General features: G+C 38.8%; 4 protein-coding genes across 4 annotated transcripts; 3 read left to right on the top strand and 1 right to left on the bottom strand.

The window, feature by feature from the left end:
* Positions 1-785: 785 nt before the first annotated feature.
* PCYB_134720 (hypothetical protein) lies at positions 786-2,489 on the top strand (the record flags this gene model as incomplete). Its single annotated transcript, XM_004224497.1, has 2 exons — positions 786-1,293; positions 1,336-2,489. 2 exons carry the CDS (start codon positions 786-788, stop codon positions 2,487-2,489), a joined length of 1,662 nt encoding a protein of 553 aa, XP_004224545.1.
* A 2,828-nt stretch (positions 2,490-5,317) lies between these two features.
* On the top strand, positions 5,318-8,951 carry PCYB_134710 (hypothetical protein; the record flags this gene model as incomplete). Its single annotated transcript, XM_004224496.1, has 2 exons — positions 5,318-5,506; positions 5,652-8,951. The coding sequence occupies 2 exons, from the start codon at positions 5,318-5,320 to the stop codon at positions 8,949-8,951; spliced, it is 3,489 nt and encodes a 1,162-aa protein (XP_004224544.1).
* Positions 8,952-9,663: 712 nt separating this feature from the next.
* On the bottom strand, positions 9,664-12,187 carry PCYB_134700 (hypothetical protein; the record flags this gene model as incomplete). Its single annotated transcript, XM_004224495.1, has 2 exons — positions 9,664-9,733; positions 9,882-12,187. The coding sequence occupies 2 exons, from the start codon at positions 12,185-12,187 to the stop codon at positions 9,664-9,666; spliced, it is 2,376 nt and encodes a 791-aa protein (XP_004224543.1).
* A 4,166-nt stretch (positions 12,188-16,353) lies between these two features.
* PCYB_134690 (RNA binding protein) lies at positions 16,354-17,881 on the top strand (the record flags this gene model as incomplete). The annotated part of the gene is made up of 1 exon (XM_004224494.1): positions 16,354-17,881. A coding segment is annotated over one exon (1,527 nt), but the record flags the coding sequence as incomplete, so codon positions are not given.

Below are 17,881 nucleotides of genomic sequence, written 5' to 3'. Positions count from 1 at the left end.
TTTTAAATATGGTCGAACTTTCTACTCTTCCTGCTGCGCTAAAAATTCTACCATTTTTGTTGCTCCTTCTCTCGCAATAACTTCAGGGTTTTTCTTTCTTTTTTTTCTTTTTTTTTTATTTCTACTAATCCTTGTTGAATTTTCTTCCCAATTTTTTATCCTTGTCACGTAAAATGTTACCTTAATTATTCTGCGCATCGTTTAAGTGTTTGTTTTGCATTGTATTGCCAATTTGAAATGCGACCTGTACTTGTATATATTTACATATAACAGTTTACACCCCTTCGATACGTTTGTTTTGAAAAAAAATTAAAATCTCAACATGATAGAAGAGAATAGTAAAAATACTTCCATGCCGATAAGCAAACAGTGAAAAAAATTAAAAAAAAAAGAAGGAGAAAACACCCAGAGGAAAGGGCATGTAACATGTACCCCTTCGCGATGCAATTGCGCTGTGAAAACTGATCGCGCCAAGTGTGCAGAATGTTATATATACCGCATCAATGCTTATTTTTGCAAATTCTTGCCTTCATGTGTAACCACGACATGCCCCCAGCGCACATGTAGTAAATGTTACTGTGATTCCCAGCTCACGCAACCATTTGGGGACGCCCAGGAGGAGGGACAAACATACCCGTATGTTCGTACCCATATGTGCATATCCCTATGTGCATATCCCTGTGTGCATATCCCTGTGTGCATATCCATATGTACGTACCCACTGCGCGCACCCGCCCAATGATTCATCGAATAAAACCCACATATAAAAAGCCGCAAACGTCGAAATGAAGAGTCTCTTTATCGCCGCTTTCTTCCTGCTGACACTTTTTATCACAAACATTGTGTATGAATACATTCATACATTTAACTCGCGAAAATTGAAGCACAGAAAAGGTGTAAATAACAACAAGAATCTTGTGGAGTTTTTTTTGCACGTTCAAATTTTGAGGGACATAATCGTAACGTCGATAAATAATTTCTTAATAAAAGTGAATCTGATCCTTCACTGCGTGGCAAGATTTCTCTTTTTTAGCAAAAACAGATACATCCCAACAGGCAGCCAAGATGAGCAAATTGTAGGTGCGGACAACCATTACGTCGATGCGGACAACCATTATGTCGATGCGGACAACGAAGGAGATTACAACAAAAGGCAAAATGTTCAAGTGAAGACAATTTACTTCATAAGGCATAGCGAATCCGTGTGGAATAACGTTTTTAACAGAAGACTCACAACAAAAACGCTTTTAAATTTGTTCCTAGTCCTCTTCCACGAAATTTTCTTCTTCTTTAGTAAAAAAACGGTGATTGTAGATTCCCCTCTCAGTAACACAGGAATTATTCAGTCCATTGAATTATCAAACTTTTTGCAGCAAGAAAAAAGTGCAACGAAAAATGGAGATAAACTTTGCGTAGTTCCGATAAGCCCATTGGATAGGGAGGACGAGCAGACGCAGGTTGACGAAAATGAAGACATCGAAATGGCAGACATGAATGAGCAAATGGGGGACAACACAAATGGTGATGATGGGAAGGAGGAGGACTCTAATGACAATGCCTCTCCAAACCAGAACAATAACGGCAGTGCGAACTATGAAAATAAGAACATTGGAGAAGAGGGCCTTGTCGTCGATTATGTACATGCAGGAGATGGAAGGACAGGAAATAATACGGGGCAAATTCTAAGGAAGAGAAGGGGTGGTCAAGATGCAGACGCAAACGCAAACGCAAACACAAACAGAAGCACATTCCAAGATGGAGATGCATTTACTAATCACGAATCGATGATGCACCCAAGTGACACCCACGTGGATAATAATCATCTTAATAACCAGCAGGACCATCAAAATGACCTCCAAGTGAACAGGAACAATTACCACGAAAAGTACAACCATAGGGAAATCATAAACCAAAGTCTCAAGGATCATATTGACATCCTTAACCACAGTGTAAAGTATCCAAGTGCCATTTTGTGCTCAGATTTAAGAAGGGCAATATCAAGCTGCTTTATAGCCCTGTACAACAGGATAAATAAAAATAACGAACAAATCCAAGTACTAAATTCACTACAAGAAATCAGCAGAAATCCTGACTGCGTTTCGCTTTTCGATTTTCACGACAATAAATATATCAGCACAGATATTGAAAAATTTGTGCACAAAGATGTAGAAAAAATTTGCAAAAAAAATATACGAATTAAAAGAAATTTTGTAAGTAACAAATTTTTTGATACCCTCTCGTACATTTTTAATAATGACATGAATATATTTATCATATTTGGCCACAGCCTGTGGTTCCGCCTTTTTTTCAATTACTTCCTGAAGCAGCCTCACAAGGCTAAAACGCACAAAATACAGAACTCGGGGGTCGTTGTTTTTAATATGATTAAGTATTACCAGGATAACAAAGTCAATTACGAAATTGAGAAGAACAGCGTACGCGTGCTCTATAAGGGATTTCTCGAGAAGGAGCACAACGAGGTTGACTAGGCGCTCCTGCGGTTGCCAAGTCAAACGGGAGAAGCAACAAAAAGATGTTTTACCCTTGAGCTAAGCTACCAATGTCCGGGAAGAGACTGAACAAAACGGCGGCGCCTCTTGCTGCTTGCCGTCGAACGTAATGACCAACCCAGGGAAATTTTATTCAGCAAAGCGACTGTGCCAGAAGTTGACAAAAGTTAACAAAAATTGGCGAATGTTGAGAAAAATTGACAAAAGTTGACAAAAATTGACAAAAATTGGCGAATGTTGACAAAAATTGACAAAAGTTGACAAAAATTGACAAAAGTTGACAAAAATTGACAAAAGTTGACAAAAATTGACAAAAGTTAACAAAAGTCAACTGCGCGATCGAAAGAACGAACGAACGCCGTTGGGAAAGACCAAGAAAAACCATGAACAAGGCAGTTATTTTACCCACGTGAGCGGATAAAATTAATGAGGACAAAAGGGGTTGTAAAGAATAATGCCCGAAGGCAAGCGTAACGATAGAAAATCGGGTCGAAGAAAAAAAAATACATATTGATGCGATACGATACGAAACGACGCAAAACGATGCGAAACATTGCGAAACAATGCGCATGCAACTGGACGTAATTTTTTACAATTTTTTTCGTTATACCTGCGTATGCATAATTTGTACGAATTCAGATTTATGCCTAGTTCTTCTCATCAGCCATTGCGCACGAATATTGCGGCTTTTTTCTCGGAATTTTTTTGCTTGACAATTTTTGCCGTCCTGCGCAAATTGCGCGAATGCGCATAAGCGCGGCGCAAGTATTACTTCCAGCTTTTTGATACCACTCTAACATAAATAAAAGCAAAATTCATCTTTTCCCACTTCGTTTGTTTTGTTTTATCTCATTTTAATAATTTTACTCCCCTTTTTTTTTACTTTATCGAAATGCTTATTTTTTTCGAAAACGTTTTTCTTTTTTTTGCCAAACATTTGTATTTTTTTGCTAACCTTTTTTGAATTTTTTTTTTTCTAAATTTTTGTATCTTTTTCTAAACCCTATTATTTATTTCTCATTTATTATTGCATATTTTTTCTACCATTGCGTATGCTCTAGAAAAAATACGTTTTCGTATGCATTCTTGATTTATAATAATATATATCATGCCATGCGCATTTATTTATTTTTGCTTCCCCTTTCTCATATATATTTTCGCATTTCATCTTTAATATTTTGTATTTTTTTTTTTTTTTTTGCTCTTTTTTCTTCTTCCAGGATTCTATTTTTTACTATCTCATATCTAATACCATATGCGCGCATTCATTCATAATGATCTTTTTTTTTTTTTTTTTTTTTTCTCTTTTTTATTTTAATGTGAACATGCAAAAAAAAAAAACTTCTTGTTCCTTTTTGATATATATCCTTCATACGAATTTATATGAGTTATGAATTCGTGTTAATGTTAATTTTTTTTTTTTTAGATTTTATATTTTTTCAATTATATGATAAGAAAATAAGAATATTGGACTAAACGAAGTTTGATGGGTACCAACTTGGGGTGGATTTAATCGAACATAACTGAAATGTGTTAATCAGTTCTGGTTAATCAGTTCTGGTTAATCCGTTTTGGTTAATCTGTTTTGGTTAATCCGTTTTGGTTAATAAGTTTTGGTTAATCAGTTTTGGTTAATCAGTTCAGGTTAATCAGTTTTGGTTAATCAGTTCAGGTTAATCAGTTCAGGTTAATCAGTTCAGGTTAATCAGTTCAGGTTAATCAGTTCAGGTTAATCAATTTTGATTAATTCAATTTGACTTATATATTTTGAAGTGCTCATCTTGAAGTACAAAATTTTTGATTAACTGATTAACTGATTAATTGACTTCCCTTATCTTCCAGCAGTTTTACATCTCCCATTTATTCTCCTTTGCATGTTCACGCAGTTTCATTTTTTTTAATTTTCTTTCGTACAATTCGCTTTCAAGAGCGCATGAACTGCTCTCACGAGTGAATGAGTCATTATTTGTCGAAGGGCGTACATACGGAGAGATATCCATGTGCTTACGCGAAAACACAGAGTACAAATTCCTGAGAGGGGCGCGGAGGGGTTCTAGGAACGCCTCTGACCCTTTTTCCGACCCCCGTATGCGTGCTTATATGTATTTATCATTTATTGCGCTACTTTAGCCCTTCCCCTGCGCTGTCCGTATAAAGGCGCATAATCGTGGGAATCGTTGCGCGAAATTTCTTTTCAACAAGTTTTTCTTCTCTGAACGGAAGGGGCAAACAGTACCAGGAGAAAAAACTCGTGGTGTATGTATTGTTGCTCCCTCGGCAAGGGCTCCTTTTCCGCTGGGAATAATATGCCATTGGGGATTTGGCACATCGGAGAGACGCCTCAGAGTGACGCATCGGAGCGCCTGAATATTTCGAAGCCTCACGAACGCGTAGAAAACACGTATATATATGATGATTTTGAAGCTAGCACTTTGACGAAGCGTATACGTATGGATTTATTTGTGCAGTTCATTTGAATTCGAATAAGCTATCCCCATCCCCGTTCCAAGCGAGTATTACACACCGTGCAGTGGCGAAGACGGCAGAGCGCACCAGTGCAGCGGTACCGTTCCCTTTCAATGCCACATGCGAACATGTGCATATGTAGCAAGTACAGAAGAACAACAACCAAAAAAAAAGGTATAATAGGAAAAATAATTAAGCACAGAAAATATTACGCAGTGAAAACACCTGAGCAAAGAATAGATTGAAGAAAATAACGTTAATTTAAAGAAAGAAGTACCGAATTGACAACCCTCGTTCCCCTCCCCCCCTTTTTTTTTTTTACTCCTTTACGTGCCGTCAAAATGGGTCTGTCTGTGCTTGGCTCCCTGATCAAAATTAAGTTGATCATTTATTGCTTTAAGAGACTCCTACTGTTTAACAAGTACAAACACATTCAGCTAGAAAAAAATGACAAGAAAAAGAGAAAAAGATTAGAACAAGGAGATGGAGGGGATGAATTTGGAAGTTATGCTTCCTTGGGAGGAGAACGCGTAAAAAAAAATCTCCAAACGAAAACGGTTTATTTTATTAGACATAGTGAATCAATATGGAACAGTGTGTTTAACAGAAAGATAACAATCAAGAATTTTTTTAACATTTTTCTCATGTTCTTTTACGAAATTATTTACTAAAAAGTCTAGTTTAATTGATTCTCCATTGAGTAAAACTGGTATACAAGAATCCGTCGAATTATCCAAATTTTTAAAGGACAGCATAGATGATACAGAAAAAAAAGATTTTTGTGGAGGCAATGAAATGATGCAGTTAGAGTACATAGATAAAGCAACCAAGGAGATGGAGGCCTTCTATGCTAAGTTATGTGATGGAGAGTTTGACGCTGTTACCCCGGAAGAAAAAAACTACGTCAGTATTTGTGATGATTTTTATTATAATACTACTGATGAAGATAAGGGTTATGTAACAATTTGTGATGGAGATGGTGAGCTAACCGAGTTAGAAGAACACTTTAAAGATATTTGTGATGGATACTTCGATGGTTTACTATACAAAGGAGCTAAGTTCGTGGCTCGTAAAATTGCAGGAGATGATGATTATGTCTCATCCGATGAAGAAGATGATGAAGACTCATCAGATGATGACGAGAATGATCCATTTAGTTCTTCCAAATCAAGCATGTCAGGTTCTGCAGCCAAATTGCCACAAGCATTTGGTTCTCAAGCCAATATGGCTGCTTGGGCAGGTGGAAAAGGACCCAGAATGCCAGGTATGGTGCCTGGTATGATTGGCCCACGATGGAGAGCCCCAATACCAGGCTCTATGCCGAATCTAATCCCAGTGCGCGGTTCTATGCCAAACCTAGCCCCAATACCAGGTTCTATGCCAAATCTAGTCCCTATCCCCGGTTCCATGCCAAATCTAGTCCCAGTGCGCGGTTCTATGCCAAATCTAGTCCCTATTCCCGGTTCTATGCCAAATCTAGTCCCTATGCCCGGTTCTATGCCAAATCTAGTCCCTATGCCCGGTTCTATGCCAAATCTAGTCCCTATGCCCGGTTCTATGACAAATCTAGCCAAAACAAACGCCGGCAACGACAAAGGTAAAGGCAAAAAATCTGATTCAAACCCAAATCTAACCAAATTGAACAACACCGCCCCCAATCTAGCTCCAATACCGGGCTCTATGCCGAATCTAGTCCCAATACCAGGATCTATGCCGAATCTAGTCCCAATGCCAGGCTCTATGCCGAATCTAGTCCCAGTACCAGGCTCTATGCCGAATCTAGCCATGATGCCAGGTGTTGTAAGAATGGGCATGCCACAACCGATGACTCCTTTCATGAATCTAGCGCCAGGTATGCGTCCCTTCATGCCAATGGTCCCAATGGTCCCAATGGTAGGATCAACCATGAACCTGGCTCAAAGGCCAAGAGGTCCCTTCATGCCAGTAGGACAAATGGCAATGCCGGCTAATGTGAAACAAACCCAGGAACAAAAAGGTAAAAATGAAAAACAAAAAGAACAAAAAAACGCGCAAGAAAAATCCAAAAGCGAAAAGAAAAAAGATGATAAACAGCACAATGAAAGTAAAAAAGACAAAAAACACAAAACCATAGCGGGCGAATTGAAATCTACAGAGTTTAAAGAGGAAAATATTTTTGGCGATGAGGATGAAGACATCGATATAAAGGAATTCGAAGATGATGATGATGATGAAAGTGATTATGATGATGAATCCAAAGAGAAAGATATCCCAGTTAAGCTGGAAACACCAAGTCCTGCGAAAGCGAAAAAGGTCACGGAACCGTCCCCCAAAGCGATACCTGCTAAAGCCGGCACCCCCAGCAAGGCCTCACTTGCATCTGCAGCTCAATCGAGTCCAGCAAAAGTGACTACTCCATCCAGCACAACCACAGCAAAAGTGACTACTCCATCCAGCACAACCACAGCAAAAGTGACTACTACATCCAGCGCAGCCACAGCAAAAGTGACTACTACATCCAGCGCAGCCACAGCAAAAGTGACTACAACTAAAACAGATACTACAACCAAGACGACTCCACCCAAAGCGGGTGAAGCAAAGGTGCCTACAACTAAAGCAGGTACTACAACCAAGACGACTCCAACCAGCGCAACCACAGCAAAGGTGACTACAACTAAAGGAGATACCACAACCAAGACGACTCCACCCAGCGCAACCACAGCAAAGGTGACTACAACTAAAGCAGATGCTACAACCAAGGAGACTCCACCCAAAGTAACCACACCCAAAGTAACCACACCAAAAGTGTCTACAACTAAAGCAGAAACTACAACCCAGGCGACTGCACCCAAAGTACAAGAACCCAAAGTTGGCGCAGCAAAAAGTGACCAAGCAAAAGTTAACGTAGCCAAAGCAGGGGGACAAAAAACTGTCGAAGCAAAAGGCACCCAACCAACAGTCTCCGAACCCGAAGTTGTCGAACCTGAAGATAACGAAATTCCACAAGCTGATAATGCTGCGAATAAAGGTACCGCACTCGGAAGATCTCGCACAAGAGCATCCGTCGGTTCTACCAATGAAATATCGACATCAGGAGATGAAACACCAAGCACCTCTAGCACAGTAGACACCAAACAAGGAAGTAGCGGAAGCAATGCCCTAGAAATTTCGAAGAAAAAAACACCGAACTTAAGACGTATGGCCATTGAAAATAATCTCCGACGTACCACCAGTAGCGCCAGTATGAAAAGTGATGATTTGGGTAGTTTACTAAGTATAAATAGTGTTAGCAGTTCACTTAATGAAGCAGTTAACGCAGGCGATGATGATGAAAGCATGGACGGCATAGATGAATTCGGAAGTAGAGGTAGTTTAGCATCCGAATTGCTTGATGACCAATACAAATCAGAAGATATGCTTAGTATGAGTATAAAAGAACATATCGATGTACTTAATAACACGAAATATAAAAGTGTTGTGTTGTGTTCAGATTTAAGAAGAGCCATTACAAGTTGTTTCATTGCTCTGGAGGATCGATTCAAAACATCTAGCGAAAATGTGTATGTGCTGAAATCACTACAGGAACTTAGTAGAAATGCAGATTCAATTACTTTGTTCAATTTCTACCATAAGTATGTTACCCCCACGACTAAGAATTACGTCAGTGATGATGTTGATGCTTTGATTAAACAGAAAGTTAAAATGGCCCAAAAAACACACAAAAGTAGATTCCAGGATACCCTCTCGTATATTTTTGGTGATCCAAACAATATCTTTATCATTTTTGGTCACAGTTTATGGTTTTTAAGTTTCTTTAGAAGCTTCTTAAAACCACCACACAAGGCAAGAAATCACAAAATGAGAAATTCTAGTGTTGTTGTATTTAACCTCAGCAAATATGAAGATGAGGACGGAGAGGAACAATATGAAATTGACAATGAGAGTGTTAAGGTTGTTTTCAAGGGTTTCGAGAAAAACGTCTACGCTAAGGATTAATTGTGGTTAAAAAAAAAAAAAGTGGAAACAAAAAGAAGAGCACTCCGGTGGGGAGTTACAAAATAGGCAATATGCAGTGAGAACACTGAGTGGATAGCGCCAGAACAGCCGCTTCACCTGTGAGTAGTCCCAAAATGTTACTTAAAAAAAAAAAAGGAAAATTGAAGCAACGCAACGGAGATTTACGCAAAAGGCGTATCAACGTCTACTGTCAAAAGGGTGCACATCAAGCGGGAAAAGAGGTACATAATAAGAATAACAAAAGCCGCGGTGCTATGAATTCACCTTTTTGGAATACATATACATACCCATTTGGGAAAAAAAATTAAAAAAAACGCCTAAACCGTTTTCGCCCACCCCACCCCCATTTTGTATTATATTAAAATTCTCCAAAATTTAGTACACGTCATCACCGGGTTAATGCATCTCCCCTGCAAAAAATTTCATTCGTCAATTTCGTCGTTCGCCGATTCGTGCATTTATTCGTTTATGCTTTCGTTTATCTATTCGTACCTATGTGCGTACATTTCTTTGCCACAATTATTAATGATAACGGTAGTGGCACTTTATTTCATTTTTCTTCCCTTATTTTGCTTCCCTCATTTTTCCCCTATATTTTTCCCCTATATTTTTCCCCTACATTTTTCCCCTACATTTTGTCCCTATATTTTGATTTATTCCCATTTCTTACTTCGATTTTCTTATTTTTTTGTTACAGCAACTTGCTTAATTCGAAAATCATGCTCCTAACGTTCAACAGCGAATTCCTACTAAATTCATACCTGCGTAAAAAAAAAATATATCAATTAATTATTTCGCCCATTGTTCATTGCAACAAGCTGTTGGGCAGCGTCCTGCACGGTGTTCACTTATATTGTACACATGTATACACACGCGTTGATGCGCCCACGCCCGCCATCTTCTGGTTACCTGTTCATGCTGACTATGTACCGGGCCTTCCTCAAAAAGTAGTAGTGAGAAATTCTGTTCTTATGAAATATCGACAGGAACTGCAAAAAGGTAGAAAGGTCCAGAGAGTATATCTCATCGCAGAGCTGCCGCAAGATGGTGCTAAAAAAGACATTGTCCTTCTGAACCATGTGCAGATGGTCCATCGATCTTAATATTTGCAGAATACTGGTTGGGCTGAACTTCAACTCTCCGCGTGCTATTCGATTCTGCACAACTTCCTTAACTTCGTTAAAGTACGCTGGCGCTTCATTCTCCTCTAAGATGATGGAAAAGTAAAAAAAATTGGCTAGCTGCTTTTCCTTCAAATAATAATTAAAAAAAAAGTTCTGCGAATGTGTAAGCGTCTTTTCAATTTGTTCCCTTGCGATTCCAAACTTTTCACGTAGGTACTTAAATTGGGGATTGAATAAATTCAAATCTAGTACATACTTTTCAGATAAATAATTCACTTCCTTTTTTTTCTCATTGTACAGAAAGGTTATGTCGCTCTTGGACGGGTCTTCATCGTCCCGCACACTACTGTAGTAATCCTCTATCAGCGTGGGACCTTCGTTGATCGTATAGTCCCTGTCGCCCAGGTAAATCTTCTTATAGATATGCAGGTACACCAAACTGACGTTCTTCAACGAAGTTATTAATTCGCTATCCCGTAAGATGTTGTCCGTAACAATTTTCATACAGTACGTTAATAAATACGCCGGCATGGCATGCACGTCTCTACATATCCGTTTCGTGATCTCTTTTTTTAACTGCTCTACTTTATCATTTGTAAACTTGGATTCGTACAACCCTTTAAAAATTAAGTACACTTGAAATAGGCTAAAGTTAGTTATATTGTATTTCACCTTGCCGTACAGGAAATCGTTAAATAGGTGAAAAGAATGGCTTAAATTTACTTCCAAATTTTGAGCACCCTTCTCTGCACAGGTGGCTACTTCTTCCCCTTTGTCGTAGACATTCTTCTTCTCGTTCCCCTTTTGCGGAAGGTTCTTACTGCCGTTGCGTCCCCACCTACTGTGCGCTTCTTCCAAGATACCATATTTCAAAAAGGGGTATGTCACCAGGGATATATTTTCCAATGAAGTATTACTTACATCATTCAAAATATGGTTGTAAATAATTTTGTAAATCCTCTTCCGCTGCACCAGTTTGTCCTTCAGTGCGTAGAACAAAATGCTCAGGTAGTTATTATCCAGCACGTAACACTCCTTTTCAATTTTTGCAAAGATATAATTCCACTTTAAAAACTTTCCCTTGGTAAAAATACAATCCGCAAAGCATAAAATGGATATGTGCTTTATATTTAACTTTTCAATATTGTCGTTCAGGTAGCTTACTAATTTGTCTATCACATTTCTGTTCCTCTCCTGGAAGAACAAGTTGACCCTATCTAGCTGGCAATAAACAAGAAGAGCCGAGCACACAGAGTCAATTTCACTCAAATCGAGATCGTACCTATTAAACGTTTTCGCAATGCTATCGAACAGTAAATACGCGTTGTTCACATTTTTCCTAATGTTTAAGCAGTTTCCGTCGTCGGAGTTGTACCCGTTTATGGCACTCCTATTAAAGGTGTAAAAGGAGCTGATCAAACTTAACACACTATTAACATCGATGTCGTTTCTGTTCAAGATAAGAAGGGAACTGTGTTCGACCACCTTTTTGTATACCTCTTCATTATAATAACTGTTATTATTATTCATTGCATAGAGTATATTTGCACAATTTTTTATATTTAGGGAGTACAAATTGGTAGAGATATTCCCAAGCATGGTCAGAAAAAAATAGTGGTTATAAAAAATTGCCTGCGAGGCGTATTTAAATATATAGCTTAACACATTTCCATTCACTTTGTGCGCAATTTTTGTGCACCTGTTTAGCAGATTCTTCCAAATGAAACTTTCCAAAATGTTTTCTTTTATGCATTTATTCATAATTACACATAGAGTTATTTCGTCCATTTGTTCAATATATAAGCTGCCCCCCAATTTGCTATGCAGTGATATATTTGGATAGCCAAAAAAATTTAAACTTGTCTTTTCATTTATCATATCTTGGTTCCCATTTTCCACAACAAATTGTTTATTCACATGTTTCTGCTTCCAGTATTCCCCCTTAATATTAATTTTGTGCACATTCGAATTCTCCGCCAGGGGCCTCCTCGTTTTGTATTTATCGTTTTGCTTACTCCATTTCCTCTTGCTTGGGGGGTTATAATGCCTTTTGTTCAGAAGGAAGAAGAAACATTTCTGATTAGTTTTCATTTAAATTATATTTGTTCGTAAAAATTGGCAGAAAAAAGTAGAGCCCCATATGGGTTTATTTAAATTGGACGGAATGACCAAACGTTACGGCAAAGAAAAGACCATCTCAACAGCGGAAATCTGGCACAACGTTGTAATTTTGGAAGAAAAAACAAATTTATATATTTTTTTTTTGCCCTTTTGCACACACATCAGAATAAGGAAGCAACGCTTGTCAAGCCCTTCTACAGCCGCTTCCCCTTTCACCACATAGTACTTTGCATACTTTTACGAGCACCAAACTTTTTGCCTACAAACATTCTCTCACTTTAGCGAAGTTTCCCCTCAGCTTCCATAGGCGTGGCTACATAGTCTTCCGGCGTTCGCCAAGATGGTACTATTTTGTGGGTATGTAAAATGCTCCCTCAAAAGTACTCCCAAGAAAATACAGCTAAATTGGTACGCTTTATCAGCTTATTTTTTTTTTTTTTTTTTTTTTCTTTACTTATTCAACTTTTTCCTGAACAAAGGAGAAAAAAAAAAAAAATATATATCTAAATAAACATTTATTCAAACGTGAACATATAGTAAAGCATCACACAGAGTTGTACCATTTTAGCGCTTTCACTACAAATCCGTGGAACGCAAAAACACCCAAATGAATCTTCAAAAGTTGCATTTTAGCACAAATTGGGATGGGCCTACTATACTGTAAGGGGAAAAAAAAAAACGATTTAAAGCTAGCACTGGGGACCTCGGCAGTGCTGTGTGGCAAGCTACATACTATTGCTGCTGTGTAATATTTAACGGTGCACCTTTTTTACTCTGTTTTTTTTCATTGCCTATAAACAATGGAGTGGTGTGCTGTATATAGAAGGTACTTTTGCAAAGCTAAATAGTGGGATCACTTCGCTAAAATGCGCCAGCAGCTTCGTCTTGGCAATTGTACTCCCATTTGAGCTTTTATGAGGTGTGGATAAATGGCACTTATATATATACATGTGTGTGCCGAAGAAAAACCATGCAATGTGGGAGCTATTTGCACAACTTTCCCCTACCAACGTGTTTTTTCCCCAAATGGGCACTTTACGAAGTTTAATTACGTAATGGGCAACATATTTTGAATCACATTTTTGGCTAGTTGTAAGAAATGCTAAAGAATAGTTTTAACAGAAACGTTGTTTTACCTTTTTTTGGGGGACACGTACAACCTAAGGGGAAGGCATAAAACGGTTCGAAGGATACACAAATGAACTGCATTAACACACACCTCATGTCTGACGAGCTTGTCATGGCCACACGATACCATACATTTTGACTTTTTCAAATAAAGTAGCTATACTTGGAACTCGCTAAGGAGAGGCTCCCATTTAGCAAGCATTTTTTAAACCACCATGCTAATACTTCCCGGTTGAAGGGAATATTCGTAGCGAAAAATGGAATCCTAAAATGTTAAGCCAATTTGTATGCACATGCAGATGCCAGGCGTAATGAAACCCTTCCACAACGGAAACCCATTTGTCACTAAAAATGTGCAAATAAATAAAAATAAAAACACTGCATTTATTAAACATACAACTGAATGGAATGGAAAATATAATTTCTTTCAGCTTTACGACCGTATAAGGGAAAAATTACGTCATGCCCCTTCACAGTTCTGTTCAAGATTTCCAAAATGAGAAAACCGTTCTGTGTTAACAAAAAGTCTCATTTTTTCTTTCAAATTAACGCGTTTAAGTGACGCGAATGCGTTACTAACATAGACGTGCAATTTTTCCTCTTCGACTATTTGCATTTCTATGTATAACACACATGGAAGTTATAAAAATTTACTTTTTTTTACCCCCCTCGTGTATAGCTCAGCCAATTATCCGTTATCACTTTTCATTTTTTTTTTTTTTTTTGCTACATCGTGTTAAGTCATTTTAAAAAGTTAAATAAACTTTTTCCCCTTTTGAAAATGTTTCAAATGTGCAATCTGTTGCTCGCATATGTGTGGCATGACGGAAAATGTGGATTTTATAACCCAATTTATTTTCTATTATGTACAGGGTTGATTATATGAACCTTTTAAGCGCTCCTTCAAATAGTAAGAAAAAAAAAAAGGGAAAATATTTACTTATGTGTGAATATCCCTTGCCCTATTTGAATGCCAATTTTTATGTAGACAAAGAATTCGAAAGAATTATTAAAACACCACAACTGTGTGGCAGAAGAAAGCAATTAGGCTTTCCCCTCTTTGAGCATCTTTACACAAATTCGCAATTTAATTTATTGTCAAACGTAAAAAATTGAATATCCCTTATAGATGAAGAGCAATTTATACATGCCTGTGTAAACATTTTTCAACGCGCTAACACATTTCGCCATGTACCATTCTGTGCAACTGTTGTGATAATATGTAAACTTTCCGGGAAGAAAATAAAATAAAAGGTTATTTTTTTTTTGCAAAGTTGCGAAAAAAATATTATTCCAAAATGATCATGCGCTTTTATTAGTTAATTCGGCAGCGTGGACCTTTTACCCCCGTGATAGATGTGATCATGCGCAAGTACGAACGTGGGTGGTACATGCAAATGTTCATGCATACGTGAGAATGTCCTAGCGCATCGCTGTGCTTTCACCCCAAACAGGAGATATAAACCGGCGCTCTGGAAAAAACGCCGCGTGAAGCAGCCATCAACACTCACCCACGAAACACCACGCGTATGCATATAAATGCAACCTTAAGGTAACAATTTTTAAATTTCGGGGGAGAAAATAAAATTTCACTTGCGCTGAAAGGGCTAGAGTATGAGCAGATAAGCCCAGCCCCTATTCGTAAAACGCGATAATTTCTTAAGAGAAAGAAAAAAGGGGAATACCGACTAAAAGGGTGCAAAAAAGGGAAAAAAAACACGCAGGAGGCCGTAAGAAACGTAAAAGAAAAGAAATGAAAAAAAAGAAAAAAAAAAAAAGAAAAGAAAACGAAGGAAAACTAAGCGACGCGAAGCAAAATAGCAACAATGCGGAATAGGCGCAATGGCGCAGCACAGCCGAAATGTGCTGGCCGCAAACCGTGCTCAAACTTCGACAGTGCGCAATAAAGGCAAGGCACATTTCGCGCGTGCAAGCTTACGTGCATCGCACATATATATGCGCATTATGCATATGTACATGCGTACGTACGCACATACGTACATACATGCGAATGCGCAAGCGAATGCGATGCGATGCGATGCGTAACCGTTCCTGTGAAACCTGCGTACGAGGGGTACCTTGCTGTACTGTACGCATTGCAAACGAGCGCAGGAAAAAAGATATCCCGGGAAATGATTTTTTTGTAGAAAGTTATGCACGATTTTGAAGGCTCATGCGACGCATTGTTAAAGAAAGTATAAAATTTTAGCAGCACATTAGCTAAGCACAAATTTTGTTTTCACCACTGCGCCATGCCCCCACTCACGCAAACGCGTTTTCCTCACCGTTACTTTTACCCCTACGTTTACATTACGCTCAGTTAACTTATGCTTTTGCTTTTATTTCCTTGCGCAAAAAACGGAAGCAACTCCCCACCTGCCAAGCGAAAAAAGGTAGATAGCCATTTTATGGTGTAATGTGACCCAGTGTGATGAAATAAATGACAGCGAGGCATCAGGCGGAAAAACATAAGGAGTGAACCACATGGCTGTAAAATATATGGCCGTATTCCATAGCGCTGCGAGGCAGGTTACGTCACACTGTGCTACACTTTGACGAAGCTTAGAGGGAATGAGATAAAGTGCAAAAAGAACAGAGCACAAGGGAATTTCCCCTCCGAGCGATACGTGCCAGCTCACCGTTACGTACTACGGCCATCACGCATGCGCAGAGGCGCGCCTTAATACACCCGCACGTACCCAGGCATTCCCGCTTTTTCTCACATACATACGTGCACTCTCCTTTATGTGCACTCTCCTTTATGTGCACTCTCCCTTCTGTGCACTCTCCCTTCTGTGCACTCCCCCTTCTGTGCACGCCCCTTTCTGTGCACGCCCCTTTCTGTGCACGCCCCTTTATGTGTACACCCCCTCGAGCCAAAAGGCCCCCCAAAAAGGGAAAAAAACGAAGCGCACACGCGTTTGAGCAAGTATCCATAAAAGGAGAAAGAAAAAGCCACACCTCTCATTTTGCGCGCGCGACATTGCACCACTTCTTACTCGGCAAAGTCGAAACAGCATGAACAGCATGAATAGCATGAACAGCATGAATAGCATGAACAGCATGAGCAGCTTGAACAACATGAACAGCATGAACACCATGAATACTATGAGTAACAGCACGCAGGCATTTAGCGCCGAGAAGAATGAAGCCACCTACGGAGACACAAGGATAGCGGAGCAGCAGCAACAGCAGCAACAACAACAACAACAGTGCAACTACCAAATGAATAACCCATACAATCCGGCACCATCCATCCCCATAAAACTCTTTGTCAGCTCTATTCCAAAAAGTTTAACAGAAAATGATATAAAAACGATATTTGAAGAATACGGAAGTATCAAAGATGTGGTTTTCATAAAAGACAAGAAACCAAACGTAAATCGAGCTAATGTATTCGTCCGAATGGAGTCAATATATTATGCACAAAAGGCCATCCAAGATTTACACGGCAAAAAAGTACTATGTGAAACCTTAGGGCCATTGATAGTCAAATTTGCCATAGGGGAGTTGGAAAAATATGGCGTGAATATGCATAACGCGAATGAAAATGAAGCGAAATTATTTGTTGGCTCTCTTCCAAAGGAGATAGCGGAAGAGCAAATAAGAAATCTATTCAATAGATATGGAAACGTGACAGAAGTATACATCATGAAAAATAGCAACGGGGTTAGTAAAAGGTGTGCTTTTGTTAATTACGCGTACAAGGAACAGGGAATATTTGCAATACAAAATTTGAATGGAAAAATAGCCATCGAAAATGCGGAGAAGCCAATTGAAGTTCGATTTGCAGAGACGAAAAATCAGCTACAGGAAAAGCAGCTATTAAACAGAGCCCTCCTCAACCCGCTGAACAACAACAACACCAATAACAACAATAGCAACAATAGTAACAACAATAATCAGAGTAATAACAATAACAACAATGCCTTTTTGCAATCCCAACAATTTAAAAATATGCATGTCAATTCTTTTAATAGATACCCTGTACATATGAATTATAACTTACAAAACAATGCCACTCACCAGAGAAACACAAATAACGCTGCCCATTCCCCGTGGAAACAATATTTTTCGAAAGAAGATGGACGACCATACTATCACAACGAGATAACAGGACAGACCCAATGGCATAAACCGAGAAAACTTGAACAAGATTTTATTAATCCATTAAATATGAATGAAGTGTCTGGTCCTGTGGGGGCAAATATTTTCATTTTCCACATCCCAAATGAGTGGATACAAAATGATTTATTAGCTGCCTTTTCTCCCTTTGGAAATATCATTTCTGCACACATTGCCACGGAAAAGGATACTGGCAGAAACAGAGGGTTCGCTTTCGTTTCCTATGACAATGTAGATAGCGCAATAAATGCTGTTAAATACATGAACGGATTTTTGGCGCATAAGAAGAAGCTCAAAGTCACCATAAAGAAAGGCGAGGAGCAGTACGTACAGGCATTGCTCAACCAGAGGAGCAAGCTGAATACGGCTGACAATCGAAGAAATTTCATGAACGCCACGCCGCATGCGTGA

This window comes from Plasmodium cynomolgi, chromosome 13, assembly GCF_000321355.1.
Source record: "Plasmodium cynomolgi strain B DNA, chromosome 13, whole genome shotgun sequence".
Taxonomy (NCBI): Eukaryota; Apicomplexa; class Aconoidasida; order Haemosporida; family Plasmodiidae; genus Plasmodium; species Plasmodium cynomolgi.
The sequence above is the reverse complement of the archived record's forward strand: the minus strand, read 5'-3'. Positions and strand labels throughout refer to the sequence as shown.